At 48.3% G+C, this 18,401-nt stretch overlaps 2 protein-coding genes across 5 annotated transcripts; both read right to left on the reverse strand.

Moving 5' to 3' along the window:
* Window positions 1-170: 170 nt before the first annotated feature.
* On the reverse strand, window positions 171-7,748 carry LOC117969811 (heparan sulfate glucosamine 3-O-sulfotransferase 1-like). 2 transcript variants are annotated; one of them, XM_059021204.1, is made up of 3 exons: window positions 7,035-7,748; window positions 3,091-3,205; window positions 171-2,583 (listed from the first exon to the last, which is right to left on the reverse strand). In XM_059021204.1, the coding sequence occupies exon 3, from the start codon at window positions 2,107-2,109 to the stop codon at window positions 1,234-1,236; it is 876 nt and encodes a 291-aa protein (XP_058877187.1). In that variant the 5' UTR covers window positions 2,110-2,583; window positions 3,091-3,205; window positions 7,035-7,748; the 3' UTR covers window positions 171-1,233. The 2 variants fall into 2 exon arrangements, with proteins under 2 accessions (XP_058877187.1, XP_058877186.1); XM_059021203.1 differs by lacking the exon at window positions 3,091-3,205.
* Window positions 7,749-9,505: 1,757 nt separating this feature from the next.
* Window positions 9,506-16,467, reverse strand: LOC131733492 (DNA-directed DNA/RNA polymerase mu-like). Of its 3 annotated transcripts, none has more exons than XM_059021201.1 (11): window positions 16,277-16,467; window positions 15,978-16,155; window positions 14,830-14,925; window positions 14,073-14,243; window positions 13,729-13,800; window positions 12,803-12,923; window positions 12,212-12,344; window positions 11,719-11,821; window positions 11,172-11,450; window positions 10,151-10,231; window positions 9,506-9,981 (listed from the first exon to the last, which is right to left on the reverse strand). In XM_059021201.1, the coding sequence occupies exons 1-11, from the start codon at window positions 16,465-16,467 to the stop codon at window positions 9,895-9,897; spliced, it is 1,512 nt and encodes a 503-aa protein (XP_058877184.1). In that variant the 3' UTR covers window positions 9,506-9,894. The 3 variants fall into 3 exon arrangements, with proteins under 3 accessions (XP_058877184.1, XP_058877183.1, XP_058877185.1); XM_059021200.1 differs by having other exon boundaries at window positions 10,151-10,234; XM_059021202.1 differs by lacking the exon at window positions 14,830-14,925 and having other exon boundaries at window positions 10,151-10,234.
* Window positions 16,468-18,401: the final 1,934 nt, after the last annotated feature.

Here is an 18,401-nt window from a genome sequence, read left to right on the forward strand (position 1 = left end):
TCACCTTTGAAGATCCCTTTCCAGTCTCTTACTCTGGAGTCCTGATTGAAGCTCTAGCATTGCTGGAGACCTCTGAAGAAGATAGGCCATGATTACTGACTTCCTACGACCACCCCCCCTACCCCCCCCCCCCCACCCCCAGTGCAGTATTCACACTCCAGAATGAACCCCTGGGCTCTACACTGGCTAGAGCTGAGGACACTGAGAAAGACTTCTAGTGGAAACGTTTGCCATTGAATTTACACTGAAGACACTGAGAAAGACTTCTAGTGGAAACGTTTGCCATTGAATTTACACTGAAGACACTGAGAAAGACTTCTAGTGGAAACGTTTGCCATTGAATTTACACTGAAGACACTGAGAAAGACTTCTAGTGGAAACGTTTGCCATTGAATTGACACTGAAGACACTGAGAGAGACTTCTAGTGGAAACGTTTGCCATTGAATTTACACTGAAGACACTGAGAAAGACTTCTAGTGGAAACGCTTGCCATTGAATTTACACTGAAGACGCTGAGAAAGACTTCTAGTGGAAACGTTTGCCATTGAATTTACACTGAAGACACTGAGAAAGACTTCTAGTGGAAACGCTTGCCATTGAATTTACACTGAAGACGCTGAGAAAGACTTCTAGTGGAAACGTTTGCCATTGAATTTACACTGAAGACACAGAGAGACTTCTAGTGGAAACGTTTGCCATTGAATTATTTTAGTGTTTCTAAACTTTTTCTGTACATTCAAACAAAACCTTGCAAGACTTATAAATCCGACTTTATTTTTGTTTATTTATTTTTTTATTAATTCTAAAGAAGTTTATCAATTATAAAATCAGTCTACCAAACCATCTACCGAACCAAAGAGAGAAAGGAGAGAGAGAGAAAGGAGAGAAAGGAGGAGAGAGAGAAAATTAATTAATTCATTTTTAATGATTTTAATCAATCAGGATTTGATTGACAGTTCCAGTTTAATTCCAGTTCAGTTCCAATGTAGTTCAGCCCCGATTCAGCCCAGATTCAGGTCAGATTCAGCCCCGATCCAGCCCAGACTCAGCCCCGCTTCAGGTCCGCTTCAGGTCCGATTCAGCCTCGATCCAGCCCTGATTCAGCCCCGATCCAGCACTGATCCAGCCCCGCTTCAGGTCCGATCCAGCACTGATTCAGCCCCGATTCAGGTCTGATTCAGCCCCGATTCAACCCTGATCCGGCCTCGATCCAGCCCTGCTTCAGCCCGGATTCAGCACCAGTCGAAGCTGCGCCCCACCATCTCAAAGAACCTCCGGTTGTGCTCTCTGAAGTGCCGGCAGAGCCGCTGGCGGACGGCCGGCCGGACGGGGGGGTGCGGGCGCCCCTTGGACTCGTCCAGGCAGCGATGCCGGCCCCCGCTCTCCAGGCAGAAGAAGCCCTTGGTGTGGTTGAAGCGGAAGTCGGAGGGGGCGATGGCGGGGGCCAGCGAGAGGAAGCCCTCCACCCTGCGGAGCTCGGGGAAAGGATCCCGGATCAGGGCATCCCCGTCGACCACGTGGATCTGCCCCGGGGGGAAGCAGCGCAGCCAGGCCGCCAGCTGGAGGTGATACACGCTGCGCTGGACCGCTTTGTAGCTCGGGTCCACCCTCCCCTCTCGGATCAGCAGCCGCTCCAGCGGCGGGTAGCCCTTGCCTCTCTCCCGTCGGTTGCTCAGCACCTGGGTGTAGTCTGACACCAGCCTCTCCACAGGGTCCCGCACAATGAGGAGCAGCCGCAGCGAGGCGTTCAGCGCCCGGGCCCTTTCGGGGGCCACCGGGGAGGAGAAGTACCCGGGGGTCTTCTCCACGGTCAGCTGACCCGGCAGGGATTCTGGCATCTGGGCTCGGTACCAGCTCAGCCCGCACTGGTAGTTCTGGTCCCGGTTGAAGAAGTGGACCTCGGATTTCGCCGCCCGGATGTCGGGGTGCACGTTCAGCATTTCCAGCAGCGCCCGGGTGCCCCCCTTCCGCACCCCAATGATGATGGCCCCCGGGAGCCGCTGAGTGGGACCCCCTCCTCCCCCCTGCAGGCAGGAGGAGAGCTGCGCCTGGAGGAGGAGGAGGAGGGAGAGGAAGAGGAGGGAGAGGAGGAGCAGAGTCCCGACCATCACAGTGAAGACTGACAAGGAGCTCAGTGCCAGAGGCAGGGAGAGTGAACGGTCTTGTTATTTATTCAGGAGGTGGGGGCGAAGTTTCTCGCTGGTATTTAATGCCCTTCTCTCTGAAAATGCACTAAGAATTAATTAATTATTATTATTATTATTATTATTATTATTATTATTATTATTATTATTATTATTATTATTATTATTATTACAATGCCAGCTAGATTCAGGGATGAAGCAGGGAGAACGCAGTCTGATTGTTGGAAGTTTACGATGTCAGTTGGTTACAGATTCAGGGTCCTATTCCCAAGCAGGGAGAATGCGCGTATCATTTATTCAGAGAGCTGGAGGTTCTTGTTTTTACAAGCTCTCTGAAAATGTTGCAGGTGCTCAGGAATGTCCTGACCATGTCTGGAGAGCCCAGCCCAGCCCAGCCAAGCCAGGCCAATGATGTGCATCTCCCGGAGGGATGGTGATCTGTAAAAGACAAAACAGAAAAGATTATGAAAAAAAAATGATAATACAAATAAATAAATGCATTTAAAAAAATAGACCTTTAGCGAAATAAACTTAATACGAGCGTCTCTAGCTTCATGCATGAAGCGCATTATTTCGGTGCAGCGTCGGCGTTCATATGCAACTACCGCCACAGTGCCATCTGGTGGCATAGAATGGCACTGCAGACGGGGCGACAATACAGGACAGAATTCGGGGGCTTAAAAATACTGACGTATTAGCGACACGATGCACAGCTGCAGACAAAAATATTGCATCACCTAGAATTTAAGGATTCGAGACATAATATAAAATAAACTATATGAACATAATTTAGATATTTTATTTAACAGCATGTTCTACAAAAATGATATCGCAACAGTCTGCCGTCTACTGTAAATACACTCCATAGGGAATTTAAAATCGATTTAAAATCTGATTTAACAAAAAGAAATGAACAATGCTATAAACTATAATACAGTAACTCACACTGTGTAGTGTAGGTCTATATTAATAACCACGACAGTGATACACGAAGCTGGGATAAACACAGCTCTCCTCCGGCCAAAAGCATTGCATCCCCCGATAGAATGAACCATGAAACCTGCGGAATAATGTTAGAATGTTAAATGACACAGCGATTCGGAGTTTTCCACGTGCTAAACGTCATTTTGTAGTTTCATGATGACATGATGTTAAATAAAAGATGTAAATTATGTTCGATCCTAAAATTCTCGGTGATGCAAAACGTTTGCCCACAGCTGCATGTAAAGGTATTGTGGTACGGGCCGAGGGCGCCCTCTGGGGGTGGTGCTGCTTCCCTGCACGCCATTAAAGGATGGCACTGACTTCCTACAGTTTACTCCGCGCTGGAAATATATTTTTTACCCCCCCCCCCCCCCCCCGTGCCCGAGCGAAATTGATCTTCGGGGACACTTCAATGCGTCACCGCGTTCCCAAAGCGGCGGGTCTGTGTGCGTCACAACACACCGTCCCCAGGTTAGAGACGCGTCTCATGCAAAAACAACCCGTTTTAATGAATGAGGGTTAATGGCGAGGCTGGGCGATGAGGAGCCGCGCCGGGCACCTGAAAAGCAGGGTCCTTATTTATTGGTTTGTATTCAGGTTTCTGAATGACGTTTACTGCGACGTCAGGAGCCTGTTTGCGTTCGTGTTTTGATTTTTCCATCAACTAATTGAGAAATGTGTTTGTATTACACTCAGGCCAAAAGTTTTGAATAATAATAATAATAATAATAATAATAATAATAATAATAATAATAATAATAATAATAATAATAATAATAATAATAACAACACTATATGGACATAATTTAGATATTTTATTTAACCTCAAAAAAACTACACAATGATATCCCTAAAAAAAAAAAAGGCTACCGGAAGTCATAATACAGGGGTGTCCAATCCCGATCCTGGGGGGCCGGTGTCCCGCCTGGTTTTTGTTCCAGCTGTACCCTAAATTACTTAATTAGAACAATAATTGGTAATAACACGGACACCGCCTGCTGGTTTATATTCCAACTGAGATTACTGAACCGAACCCTTAATTGAACTGATCATTAACTTCATTTGGGTCTTTTTTAATTGCGTTCAGCTCTTAAACAGTCGGAGAGTTCAACTATAAAATGTTACATAAAATAACAGGCTGCTCTCCGTGTGCACTGGGATCAAATGACGTGTCTGCTTCCAACCTCCCTAAAGGCAGATCTAATACGGGCCATCTCATCTCGGGACATAAAAACAGCCTCTCCGGGGTTTCATCACGTGTGGCTCTGACGTGTGGTCTATTAAACCCATCCATTAAATAAGATAAACATCCACTTGCCTATTTTGGAGTTTCAACTCCAGCGGTTTGATTTCAGACGCGCAGCAAATCAAAACTCATACATTTGCACACCCCCGTGTCCTCTTAAGCGCTGGGCGGCTGCTTTGAATCAAGTTGAGAGTGTGTTTCATTCTCGCTCTTTGCTGTGTCCGGGGGTCTGTCCTACAAAGAGTGCAAGAGAAACCCGCTCTCAGCTTGATTAGCTAACCCTTATAGAAGTCTCACAGAGAGGTATGGTAAAGCATAGGGAAGCATTGTAAAGCGCAGAGAGGTCTGGTAAAGCATAGGGAAGCATTGTAAAGCACAGAGAGGTCTGGTAAAGCATAGGGAAGCATTGTAAAGCACAGAGAGGTCTGGTAAAGCATAGGGAAGCATTGTAAAGCACAGAGAGGTCTGGTAAAGCATAGGGAAGCATTGTAAAGCACAGAGAGGTCTGGTAAAGCATAGGGAAGCATTGTAAAGCACAGATAGGTCTGGTAAAGCATAGGGAAACATTGTAAAGCACAGAGAGGTCTGGTAAAACATAGGGAAGCATTGTAAAGCACAGAAAGGTCTGGTAAAGCATAGGGAAGCATTGTAAAGCACAGAGAGGTCTGGTAAAGCATAGGGAAGCATTGTAAAGCACAGAGAGGTCTGGTAAAGCATAGGGAAGCATTGTAAAGCACAGAGAGGTCTGGTAAAGCATAGGGAAGCATTGTAAAGCACAGAGAGGTCTGGTAAAGCATAGGGAAGCATTGTAAAGCACAGAGAGGTATGGTAAAGCATAGGGAAGCATTGTAAAGCACAGAGAGGTCTGGTAAAGCATAGGGAAGCATTGTAAAGCACAGAGAGGTCTGGTAAAGCATAGGGAAGCATTGTAAAGCACAGAGAGATCTGGTAAAGCATAGGGAAGCATTGTAAAGCACAGAGATCTCCACAGATATCTGGGTCAATCATTGAGAGAGAGAGAGAGAGAGAGAGAGGGAGGGAGTTAGAGACAGGTAAAGACAGGGAGGGAGGGGGAGCGGGCGGGGGGGGGGATACACCAGGGGTTCAGTTTCTCCGCAGTTTTGTTTCCGCCTCGCTGGCGTCTCTCCTAATATTAAACTGCGCAGCAGGTGAAGCATCACCAGTGAGTCCCTTAGCGACCGTCGCCACGGAAACCATTCATTAAAAAAAAAAAAAAAAAAAAAAAACACACACACAACACAACCCAACATTAATTAAGCACCGGGAGCGCAGTGTCAAACAGCGTGACGTGGATCCCACAATCAGAATATCAACAGCAGCGAGACTTTATGAAGCAGAAGGAGTTCATTCTACAGGGTGATGCAATGCTCGTCCCCGGAGCTCAACAGCTAATGTGGAGCAAGGGCAGCGGTGTGGGGTAGTGGTTAGGGCTCTGGACTTGACCGGAGGGTCGTGGGTTCAATCCCAGGTGGGGGACACTGCTGCTGTACCCTTGAGCAAGGTACTTTACCTAGATTGCTCCAGTAAAAACCCACCTGTATAAGTGGGGAATTGTATGTAAAAAATAATGTGATATCTTGTAACAATTGTAATTCGCCCTGGATAAGGACGTCTGCTAAGAAATAAATAATAATAATAATAATAATAATAATAATGCAATGCCAGCAGATGCTACAGGATGCCTCAGCAGCAGATCTCGTTCGCAGGGTCTCTATGCTTTACAATGCTTCCCTATGCTTTACCAGACTTCTCTGTGCTTTACAATGCTTGCCTGTGCTTTACCAGACCTCTCTGTGCTTTACAATGCTTCCCTATGCTTTACCAGACCTCTCTGTGCTTTACAATGCTTCCCTATGCTTTACCAGACCTCTCTGTGCTTTACAATGCTTCCCTATGCTTTACCAGACCTCTCTGTGCTTTACAATGCTTCCCTATGCTTTACCAGACCTCTCTGTGCTTTACAATGCTTCCCTATGCTTTACCAGACCTCTCTGTGCTTTACAATGCTTCCCTATGCTTTACCATACCTCTCTGTGCTTTACAATGCTTCCCTATGCTTTACCATCCTTTCGCTGTGCTACACACACACACACACACACACACACACACACACACACACACACAGACACTGGTGGTGATAAATTAGGTCAGTGAACAAGTGGGTCATTGATCCAAATGATCGATTCAGAAGCGATCAGCCTGCCCCCCCCCCCCCCCCCCCCCCCCCCCCAGCCTGCCTGCCTCCCTGACTGAACAGACTCTAATACAGCTTAATACTACTAAACCCAACGCAACGCAACTGAAGCCAACGCCACGCAGCTCTCCACAATGCAACCCTTAGATCCAGCACGCCTCGCCATCCAACTCTCCATGAATTCAGCAACGCTGCAACTGTGCAGTTGCAGCGTTTCATTACTAGTAGTGCATTCATGTGTCACTGTATTACTACATGCACAGGGTGGTGAGAAAGTAAGTTCACCACTTCACTGATGACTGGCTGACTTTGTAATCACCCTGTATGTATATATTCTAAATCTGTATTCAATCTGTATTATTTTCAGTTTATTTCCCCCCTCTGATGAATAAGTAGATCACAACAGTTTGACGTGTAGCATGCAATGGAAACGTGGACTCTTACCTTTTCAGTTTGATTTCCTTTTCTATCCTTTTTGCTTGTTTTGCAGGTAGACAGGCTTCCTTATTTTAATGGTCTTCACTGCACTCCTCTCTACCTCCCTCCCTCTCTCCCTTCCCTCTTTCCTCCTCTTTCTTCGTCCTTCTCTCGTTTTGTGAAAGGCTGAGTCGCTCGGTCACAGAGACAGTAAGTCTGTGCGAGTGTGAGAGTGTGTCTGTGCCAGTGAGTGCGTTTGTTTCAAACACTGAGACAACTCTACTGGGAAAACTCTACCCCTTACCTGTTTACAACCCTCCTCTCTCTCTCTCTCTCTCTCTCTCTCTCTCTGTATTTTATTCCTCTCGCTCAATTTCACATTTCCTCTCTATTTTTGTTCTGTCTGTCTGTCAAACGTTTCCACTAGAAGTCTCTCTCAGCGTCTTCAGTGTAAATTCAATGGCAAACGTTTCCACTAGAAGTCTTTCTCGGTGTCTTCAGTGTAAATTCAATGGCAAACGTTTCCACTAGAAGTCTCTCAGCGTCTTCAGTGTAAATTCAATGGCAAACGTTTCCACTAGAAGTCTTTCTCAGCGTCTTCAGTGTAAATTCAATGGCAAACGTTTCCACTAGAAGTCTTTCTCAGTGTCTTCAGTGTAAATTCAATGGCACACGTTTCCACTGGAAGTCTCTCTCAGAGCGCTCATCATCAGCTTGTATCCTTTCATAGTAATCATTCATTTTTTAAAGTTCTTCATCTAACAGGAAAAAACATCACCTCTGTTTGAACCCCACGCTGCCCCCAGGGGCCCGGGAACCCTCAATAATTCAGAGTGGCACCAAATTAATAATGAGCTGACCCAAGCCTGACCCTCTCCACTCACTCTCCGATCCTGATACCATGCTTTTCTCATGGGGCAGCAGTGTGGAGTAGTGGTTAGGGCTCTGGACTCTGGACCGGAGGGTCGTGGGTTCAATCCCAGGTGGGGGACACTGCTGCTGTACCCTTGAGCAAGGTACTTTACCTAGATTGCTCCAGTAAAAACCCAACTCTATAAATGGGGAATTGTATGTAAAAATAATGTGATATCTTGTAACAATTGTAAGTCGCCCTGGATAAGGGCGTCTGCTAAGAAATAAATAATAATAATAATAATCATGCTTTACCACACCTCTCTGTGCTTTACAATGCTTCCCTATGCTTTACCACACCTCTCTGTGCTTTACAATGCTTCCCTATGCTTTACCACACCTCTCTGTGCTTTACAATGCTTCCCTATGCTTTACCAGACCTCTCTGTGCTTTACAATGCTTCCCTATGCTTTACCACACCTCTCTGTGCTTTACAATGCTTCCCTATGCTTTACCACACCTCTCTGTGCTTTACAATGCTTCCCTATGCTTTACCAGACCTCTCTGTGCTTTACAATGCTTCCCTATGCTTTACCAGACCTCTCTGTGCTTTACAATGCTTCCCTATGCTTTACCATACCTCTCTGTGCTTTACAATGCTTCCCTATGCTTTACCAGACCTCTCTGTGCTTTACAATGCTTCCCTATGCTTTACCAGACCTCTCTGTGCTTTACAATGCTTTCACTGTGCTGTGCTGTTACTACAGGGATCTGCAGTGAACGGCTGGCTCATTCACAGCTTTCAGAGCCCTGTCTGATTTGTTGTGCATCAATATTGAAACAGAAGCAAGTGAAATATTTATAAATGTGAGTGTTTTTTTTATTTTCCGACCCCGGGGTCATTAAACTTTGCTGCACTTTTTGCTCCACGTTTGAGTGAATCACGACCCCTCGCAGCTCTGTGCCCGCGTTCCACGATGTGACTCACGACCCCTCGCAGCTCTGTGCCCGCGTTCCACGATGTGACTCACGACCCCTCGCAGCTCTGTGCCCGCGTTCCACGATGTGACTCACGACCCCTCGCAGCTCTGTGCCCGCGTTCCACGATGTGAACAGGGAGGGGGAGGAGAAAAGAGAGAGAGAGAGAGAGAGAGAGAGGAGGGCTGAGATGGAGGGATAGAGAGAGAGGAGAAGAGAGAGAGCAGGGCTCAGATGGAGGGATAGAGAGAGGAGAAGAGAGAGAGCAGGGCTGAAATGGATGGATAGAGGAGGAGAGGAGAGAGAGGAGGGCTGAAATGGATGGATGGACAGAGGAGAGGAGAAAAGAAGCGAGGGAATTTCTTTTCTGTACTTCATGCTTGTTAATCTGGATCAGCACAGAGCTACGAAACGATAAAACATTTTATTCACAATTGTAATAAGAACATTAAACAACCCTGAGAAATACTGTACAGGGTTCTGAAGCTGTGTGTTGTGTGAGGGGGGGGCTGTCTGACTGGGCTGGGGGTCTCAGTGTGTGTGGGGGGGCTGTCTGACTGGGCTGGGGGTCTCAGTGTGTGTGGGGGGGCTGTCTGACTGGGCTGGGGGTCTCAGTGTGTGAGGGGGGTGCTGTGTGACTGGGCTGGGCTGGGCTGGGGGTCTGTGTGTTGTGTGAGGGGGGGGCTGTGTGACTGAGCTGGGCTGGGCTGGGGGTCTGTGTGTTGTGTGGGGGTGCGGCGGGGGGGTCTCAGTGTGTGAGGGGGGGGCTGTGTGACTGGGCTGGGCTGGGGGTCTGTGTGTTGTGTGGGGGTGCGGCGGGGGGGGTCTCAGTGTGTGAGGGGGGGGCTGTGTGACTGGGCTGGGCTGGGCTGGGCTGGGCTGGGGGTCTGTGTGTTGTGTGGGGGGCTGTGTGTTGTGTGGGGGGCTGTGTGACTGGGCTGGGCTGGGCTGGGGGTCTCAGTGTGTGAGGGGGGGGCTGTGTGACTGGGCTGGGCTGGGCTGGGCTGGGCTGGGGTGGGGGTCTGTGTGTTGTGTGGGGGTGCGGGGGGGGGGGGTCTCAGGCGTTCCTCTGGGGCGGGGGGATGAACTCCAGTCCCAGGTGAGTGAAGATCTCCTCCTCCGAAGCAGCGGGCAGGTACCGGTTCTGTGGAGAGTATTGAACACCAATCAATCAATCAATCAATCAATCAATCATTATGATTGGGAGGGAAATGAATGGATTGGAGAGCTGGTACAGTGTGTGTGTGTGTGGGGGGGGGGTCCTCACCTGCTCTCGCTGGTACAGTGTGTGTGTGTGGGGGGGGGGTCCTCACCTGCTCTCGCTGGTACAGTCCGTGGCTGTTCAGACTCATGTCTCGCTCCTGACTGGCAAAGCGACGCAGGTCCCTCTCAAACTGCTGAGGGTAGGGGGAGGAGAGAGACGGGGGTGAATCTGTGACCAGAGACAGTCTCCTAATTAACCTGAACAAACGTTAATTAAATAACTGGCACCCTGACACTGTGATACTGCAACGTGACGAGCAATCTGTGCAAATCACACTCACACTGACACACACACACACACACACACACACACACACACACTGAGACACACACTGACACACACTGAGAGACACACACTGAAACACACACACTGAGACACACACACACTGACACACACTGAGAGACAAACACTGAAACACACACACACTGACACACACTGAGACACACACACACTGAGACACACACTGAGACACACACACACTGACACACAGACACATACACACTGAGACACACACACACACTGAGACACACACACTGACACACACTGAGACACACACACACTGAGACACACACTGAGACACACACACACTGACACACAGACACATACACACTGAGACACACACACACACTGAGACACACACACTGACACACAGACACATACACACTGAGACACACACACACACACTGAGACACACACTGAGACACACACACACTGACACACAGACACATACACACTGAGACACACACACACACTGAGACACACACACTGACACACAGACACATACACACTGAGACACACACACACACTGAGACACACACACACACACTGAGACACACACACACACACACACACACACACACACAGACACATACACACTGAGACACACACACACACTGAGACACACACACACACACTGAGACACACACACACACACACACACACACACACACAGACACATACACACTGAGACACACACACACACTGAGACACACACACTGACACACACACAACTGTGATCCATGACACCTATAGAGGGGGCGCAGTGAATCGACGCCCCCCTAATTACTCACCTGTGACCCGGTCCAGCCCAGCAGGGCGTATGCATACTGGCTGTAGGGACAGATCACCAAATCCACTCGCACCGCCCTCCACCCCCTCCCCTGGGCCCCGCCCTGCCCGCGGGGGGCTGCTGCCTCCTGGGTCTGGTCGGCACTCGAGGCCCCAGGCTGGGCTCCTGGCTGCTCTCCCAGTTTGAGGATTGAGAAACTCCGATGGAAGTGATCCATGGGGCCAGACTCCCTCCCCCGCCCGCCCGAGCCTTCACTCACACGCTGGTACAGCAGCACGCCCTGGGGGGGGGGGGGGGGGGGGGTTAGGGTTAGGATTTCACTGTGAGTTTAATAATCAGACACACCTGAGCTTGTTACTTAGACACACTGGGGCTGATCAAGCTGCTAGTAAAACCTGGACTGGGTGACACTGCTGTGCAATAGGAGTTTGATTGCCATGCCTGGTGTTGATCATGTCCGAGGGGGGGGGGGTTGTTTAACTGCTTGGGATTTTTTTTTTTTTTTTGGAATGCTGTTTGCTAATGGCTTGCCCCTCCCACTCTCTTACCTGGCTGTCCAACCAGCTGGTGAGCTTGCCCAGAAGCCCCTCCTCTTTCCCTTCCTCTGGGTGTGTGATCAGGAGGTCCACATCATGCCCCGCCTCCTTCCCCCTGTGTGGGGAGAGGGGAGGAGAGGAGGAGAGGGGAGGAGAGGGAAGAGAGAGAGAGAGGAGAGAGACAGAGAGGGGAGAGAGAGAGAGGGGAGAAGAGGGGCTTCAAAAATGAGAAAGTTTCAACAAAGCTGTGGGCTATTTTTAACATTTACACACAAACACAAACTATGGAAGCACAGACACACACACACACACAACACAGACACAGAGACAATGACACGCACACACGCTCGCACACAGTGACGGAGACAGACACATACACACAGTGACACACACACACACACTGACACACACACACACACACAGACAGAGTGACACACACACACACAATGACACACACACAGTGACACACTCACACACACTGACACACACTCCCTCCCTGTTTTACCTCCTGAACCCTCCCGTCAGTGTGACTCGAGCCCCAGGCAGGATGCTGTGGACCGCCTCCTTCACAATCTCACCAATGGCGTCCGCCTCAGCCCTTGTTACCGGGCAGTTCAGGTCCTCATAGTACCGCACCCCTGCACAGGACAGGTTTGAGAAAGACGTCTTAACAATTTTTAATAAAATGGAAATTAATTCAAAACAGTGGCTCAGCGGTTAAAGAAAAGGGCTGGATACCAGGAGGTTCAAATCCCGGCTCAGCCACTGACTCCCTGTGTGTGTGTGTGACCCTGAGCAAGTCACTGAACCTCCTTGTGCTCCGTCCTTCGGATGAGACGTCCAACAAACGAGCTCCTATTGGAAGTGACTCTGCAGCAGCAGCAGCAGCAGTTGTTGATGATGCAGAGTTCACCCCCCTGGTCTCTGTAAGTCTCTTTGGATAAAGGCATCTGCTAAATGACCGATTAATAATTGGTTTATTTATCGCATCATATCTCGGATGAGGAACGACACCGCAGACTAACTGGACCGGTAACAGGGCCCGTTCCGCTAGCTGAAAGGGGCGGGTCATCGAGGCTGGGTAAGTCTTGTGTACCTGCTTCCTGCTCTCTCGACAGTCTGTGCCCAGAGGTCAAGAGGTCACCGGGGGTCCGAAGCCCCTCCCTCGCCCAGCGGTCAGCTGTCTTCACCCCCACCCCGAAGACACCTGTCAACGCCTGAGGAAAATACACACCTGTCAATGCACTGGGGAAAAACACACCTGTCAATGCACTGGGGAAAAAACACACCTGTCAATGCACTGGGGAAAACACACCTGTCAATGCACTGGGGGAAAACACACCTGTCAATGCACTGGGGGAAAACACACCTGTCAATGCACTGGGAAAAAACACACCTGTCAATGCACTGGGGAAAAACACACCTGTCAATGCACTGGGGAAAAACACACCTGTCAATGCACTGGGGAAAAAACACACCTGTCAATGCACTGGGGAAAAACACACCTGTCAATGCACTGGGGGAAAACACACCTGTCAATGCACTGGGGGAAAAACACACCTGTCAATGCACTGGGGAAAAAACACACCTGTCAATGCACTGGGGAAAAAACACAGGGTTAGAAACTCACACTAGCCCTGCTGCTGCTGCTGCTGCTGCTGCACCCAGTCCTGGGGTTCAGAGCTCCCCTCAATGAAGTCTATTATTATTAATATTGAAATGATCAGGAGCCTGGAGTTTGAGCAGGGTTAGAAACTCACACTAGTCCTGGGGTTCAGAACTCCTGGCTCCTGATAATTTCAATTTATATTATTATTATTATTATTATTATTATTATTATTATTATTATTATTAAGAAGAAGAATAAGACTTTGTTGGATTGTTTCCCTACACTGCCCTCTGCTGTCAGAAACATGGAACTGCAGGCAACTTTACAAACTTGAATATATTATGAGGGTGCAAAACGGCGTGGAATTAAACAGGAAGCGTCCCTGTTGTGGGGTTCCCCCCCGGGGTCCCCACCTTCATGGCTCGGTAGCGTTCGGACCGGAGGACCCCCTCCACCTCCCCTGACACCCCGTCTTCCAGAATCTCCTGAAAAAAAAAAAAAAAAAAGATTCCCTAAAGGAGGAAACTCAGCAGCCATAAGCATATCAGGGGTGAGCTCCCATTGCACCTGTGCAAGTCTCATTCATTACAGCTACACTGTGTGCCCAGCCTCAGCTACCACTGCAGCTACACTGGAGCAGCACACAACCACGAGGGCACGGATCCAATGGTACTTGAACCCAGGTTCGGCGTGCTGGATCTGCTGAGCCCAGGTCTGGTGTTCTGGTTCTGTTCAGCCCTGGCTCTCACTTACTCACCTGGATGATTTTTCGGGAGTGTTCCCCGAGGCAGGGCACCCCCCTCAGATCCTCCATCCTGGACACGGCGAAGGGGAGGGACCGCAGGACAGACCCCGCCTTCCGGAACGCCAGGCCACGCCCCTCGCTCTCCGAGAATTCCGCGTTCTCCGCCAGGACCTCCAAGGCATCCTGGGGAAAAGGGAAAAAAATAAAAAAATTAGAGGACAGAACTTCAAATGTATTTATTTATTTAACTGGTTAGAACCTTATGCTTTACCAGACCTCTCTGTGCTTTACAATGCTTCCCTATGCTTTACCAGACCTCTCTGTGCTTTACAATGCTTCCCTATGCTTTACCAGACCTCTCTGTGCTTTACAATGCTTCCCTATGCTTTACCAGACCTCTCTGTGCTTTACAATGCTTCCCTATGCTTTACCAGACCTCTCTGTGCTTTACAATGCTTCCCTATGCTTTACCAGACCTCTCTGTGCTTTACAATGCTTCCCTATGCTTTACCAGACCTCTCTGTGCTTTACAATGCTTCCCTATGCTTTACCAGACCTCTCTGTGCTTTACAATGCTTCCCTATGCTTTACCAGACCTCTCTGTGCTTTACAATGCTTCCCTATGCTTTACCATACCTCTCTGTGCTTTACAATGCTTGCCTATGCTGCATCGTGCTTTCACTGTGCTGTATCACACGTTGCTGTGCATTTACTGGGAGAGACTTTCAGAAGGGGGGTGGGGGGGGGGGTAAGAAGGGGCTGTGGTTACGGTGAAGATCTTGTTGAGGTGGTCCAGGGGGGTCCTCCTCTGACAGGCGTATGCAGAAATTCGGGGTTCCTCTGGATCGGAGCGGGGTGCAGACACCTGGAGACCACGAATACAAGTGAATCTGCGGTATCTCTTACTGTATTAGACATGCCATCTCAGAGTCGGGAAAGAGACTTCACTGTGAGTTTAATAATCAGACACACCTGAGCTTGTTAGCTAGACACACTGGGGCTGATCAAGCTGCTAGTAAAACCTGGACTGGGTAACACTGCTGTGGAACCGGAGTCTGATTCCCATCCCTGAAGCAAGTCTTTCATTAACTCATTTTATATTTTATTTTTAAATCAGAATGAAAAATGCTTGTATGTGTTTCAAAATGTGAAGACCCTCTGTGTCTGCTGGTGAGCCAACTGAGCTCTGAGTTACTTAACTAGACTCTTCATTGAGCTGATAATTTGCTTAATTATCTTTTTTTCAGCTCTGGAAAGCAGTTGTAGATTTCTATGCTATATGCTCTATGGTCTATGCGCTATGCTCTATGGTCTATGCTATATGCTCTATGCTCTGGGCTCTATGCGCTATGCTCTATGGTCTATGCGCTATGCTATATGCTCTATGCTCTAGGCTCTAGGCTCTAGGCTCTATGGTCTATGCTCTATGCTCTAGGCTCTATGCTCTAGGCTCTATGCTCTAGGCTCTATGCTCTATGCTCTATGGTCTATGGTCTATGTGCTATGGTCTATGCTCTATGCTCTATGCTCTAGGCTCTATGCTCTATGCTCTATGGTCTATGGTCTATGTGCTATGGTCTATGCTCTATGCTCTATGCTATATGCTATATGCTCTATGGTCTATGGTCTATGTGCTATGCTCTATGCTCTACGCTCTACGCTCTACGCTCTACGCTCTATGCTCTAGGCTCTAGGCTCTATGCTCTAGGCTCTAGGCTCTATGCTCTATGGTCTAGGCTCTATGCTCTATGGTCTAGGCTCTATGGTCTAGGCTCTATGCTCTATGCTCTATGCTCTATGCTCTATGGTCTATGGTCTATGCTCTATGCTCTGGGCTCTATGCTCTAGGCTCTATGGTCTATGCTCTATGCTCTATGGTCTAGGCTCTATGCTCTATGAGTGAGTTTCTCGACGCACCTGTAGCCTGTGTCTGTCCAGGATTTCCACTGGCCTGCCTGTCTCCATGCTGTCCGTGAACCAGCTGATGTCCAGCAGGGACAGCGAGCCGGGCATCTGTCCCCCTGTCTGTCTGTCCAGCCACTCCCACACCTCGTCCCCAGAGTTACTCTCAGACACCAGGTGAGTCACACTGTCACTGAGGAGGGGAGGGGAGAGGGAAGATGGGTGAGGGGAGGAGGGGGAGGACAGAGGTTATTTGTACATGAGGTACTCCACAGGAAACCGGGACAGACGGCAGCGCTGCTCCCCTTGCTCACCCGAGCGTGTCCTGCACTCGGAACCCTTTCCTCCGCGCCAGCTGCGTGAGGAAGGCGCGCCGGCTCGACCCCATTCTGCGCTCCAGGAGAAAGATCTCAACGCCGGGGAAGCGGTTCACGGGAGCCCGCTCCTGGACCCCCGCGATCGGAGCAGCGCCTCCGTCCTTCCGTCTGCGCTTTAGGGGAACCATCGCCCGGCACCTACAGTGAGTACACACGCCCCCCCCCCCCAAAGAAACCAGACAGTCATTTCTACAGGATGTGAACCGCAGGACACGCAAATCGTCCTGTTAACCAGTTCTGAGGCCCAGAGAGAACCCGGCGTTTCAATGTTTCATTATTATGTGTATAAATACTATTTATTTAATTGTTTAGCAGAGGTTTTTATCCAAAGCGAGTATAATAACCACGGGGTGCAATTTTACTGCGCTAAACTTTTACCGGAAGTGTGAATGTTGCTTTACTGTACCCACGTGATATATTTTGTTTTATTTTATTTTTTTTGGTCATAACAAAAACGCCAGTACGTTATTTGTCACTGTTTCTATAAACATGCTGTGTGTTATTTCGGACAATTAAAAAAAAAAAAAAAAAACACACCTTGTGCTGAGTGAACAAGTTTAAATAGAAAATTAAACTGAACGGTTTCTTTAAAGGTACAGCATGGGAACACGTGCGTCCCACAAGTAAAAAACTGACCTCACTGTATTATTATTATTATTATTATTATTATTATTTACAATATAACCAACCGGGTTTCGGATGTACTGACCGGTCGGATCTGGTCGGTTATCCGAACGGGTCAGTTTACCTCCTCGAAATGCTAACGAACTGAGTCTTAAACATGTGCGCTTGTATAATAACAATTACAACAATAGCTGTGGATTAATAGGGTTGAAGTTTAGGGTTAATCTTTGAAACCAGACGATATTTTCTGATGTCTGTCTAATAATAATACCTATTATTATTATTATTATTATTATTATTAATAAACTCCAACTCAGTTCTGCTTTTAAAAACCACAACAGCAATTTAACCTCGAATCTATATAATAATAATAATATTTTTAATATGTTTTTATTTTTTTCCATAACTGACCCAATTTACTGTCCTGCAGCTTCAGAGTTTCACCATTGCAATTCAAACGACAGACACACAACAACTAGCCAATCACAGGGGAAGGGGGCGGGGTCTCATTGGGGGAGAGGGCGGGGTGCAGAGGGATTGTTCCCCCAATCGCTGATCCAGGATCAGTTTTCCACCCGCCTCTCTTTCTTGACGTATCGAGCCCTGCCTCTTCATGACGTCGCAGAACTCAGAGCAAAATGACGTCACTGAGAAGGGGTTGGGAGAGGGAGACTGGGTAAAGGTATTGCAAATAATTCTATAAAGAATTTTATAAAGAATTTAACCAGAGTGAGCTGATACAGGATGCGCGGGGAATTATAAACTGGGCACAGACTGGGAATGTAAATATCATAAAACAATTACATAGAAATACAATTAATAACATTGCAAGCAACCGTGACGTATGCGAGCTGCAAAACCAGGACCAGAAGCGGACGCACAGACAGACCCAGGCGCAGGCGCTTTGTGCGGCTTGGAGGCTGGGGTTTCAGGACGCTGCGCGGCACACCAGGCAGGGAGACTTGGGGTTTGATACAGCAACCTCAAACTAGGTCTCCCGGGGGTCTCCTGGAAGCAGGAGGACAAAAATTCGACCGCCAAGCGGGCAGCAGTGTGGAGTAGTGGTTAGGGGCTCTGGACTCTTGACCGGAGGGTCGTGGGTTCAATCCCAGGTGGGGGACACTGCTGCTGTACCCTTGAGCAAGGTACTTTACCTAGATTGCTCCAGTAAAAACCCAACTGTATAAATGGGTAATTGTATGTAAAAATAATGTGATATCTTGTAACAATTGTAAGTCGCCCTGGGCAGCTGCTTTTAACATTTCCCGTGACAAAGATGAGAGAGCATTCACTAAATTAAGACAATGACAGATTGAATCTGACTGACAGCTTAGATCGAAGTGAAATTGCCAAGCAATGCGCAACTCTGAAACGAGGCGTGTTTTATTATTATTATTATTATTATTATTATTATTATTATTATTATTATTATTATTAT

The sequence above is a fragment of the Acipenser ruthenus genome, unplaced genomic scaffold, assembly GCF_902713425.1.
Source record: "Acipenser ruthenus unplaced genomic scaffold, fAciRut3.2 maternal haplotype, whole genome shotgun sequence".
Lineage (NCBI taxonomy): Eukaryota > Metazoa > Chordata > Actinopteri > Acipenseriformes > Acipenseridae > Acipenser > Acipenser ruthenus.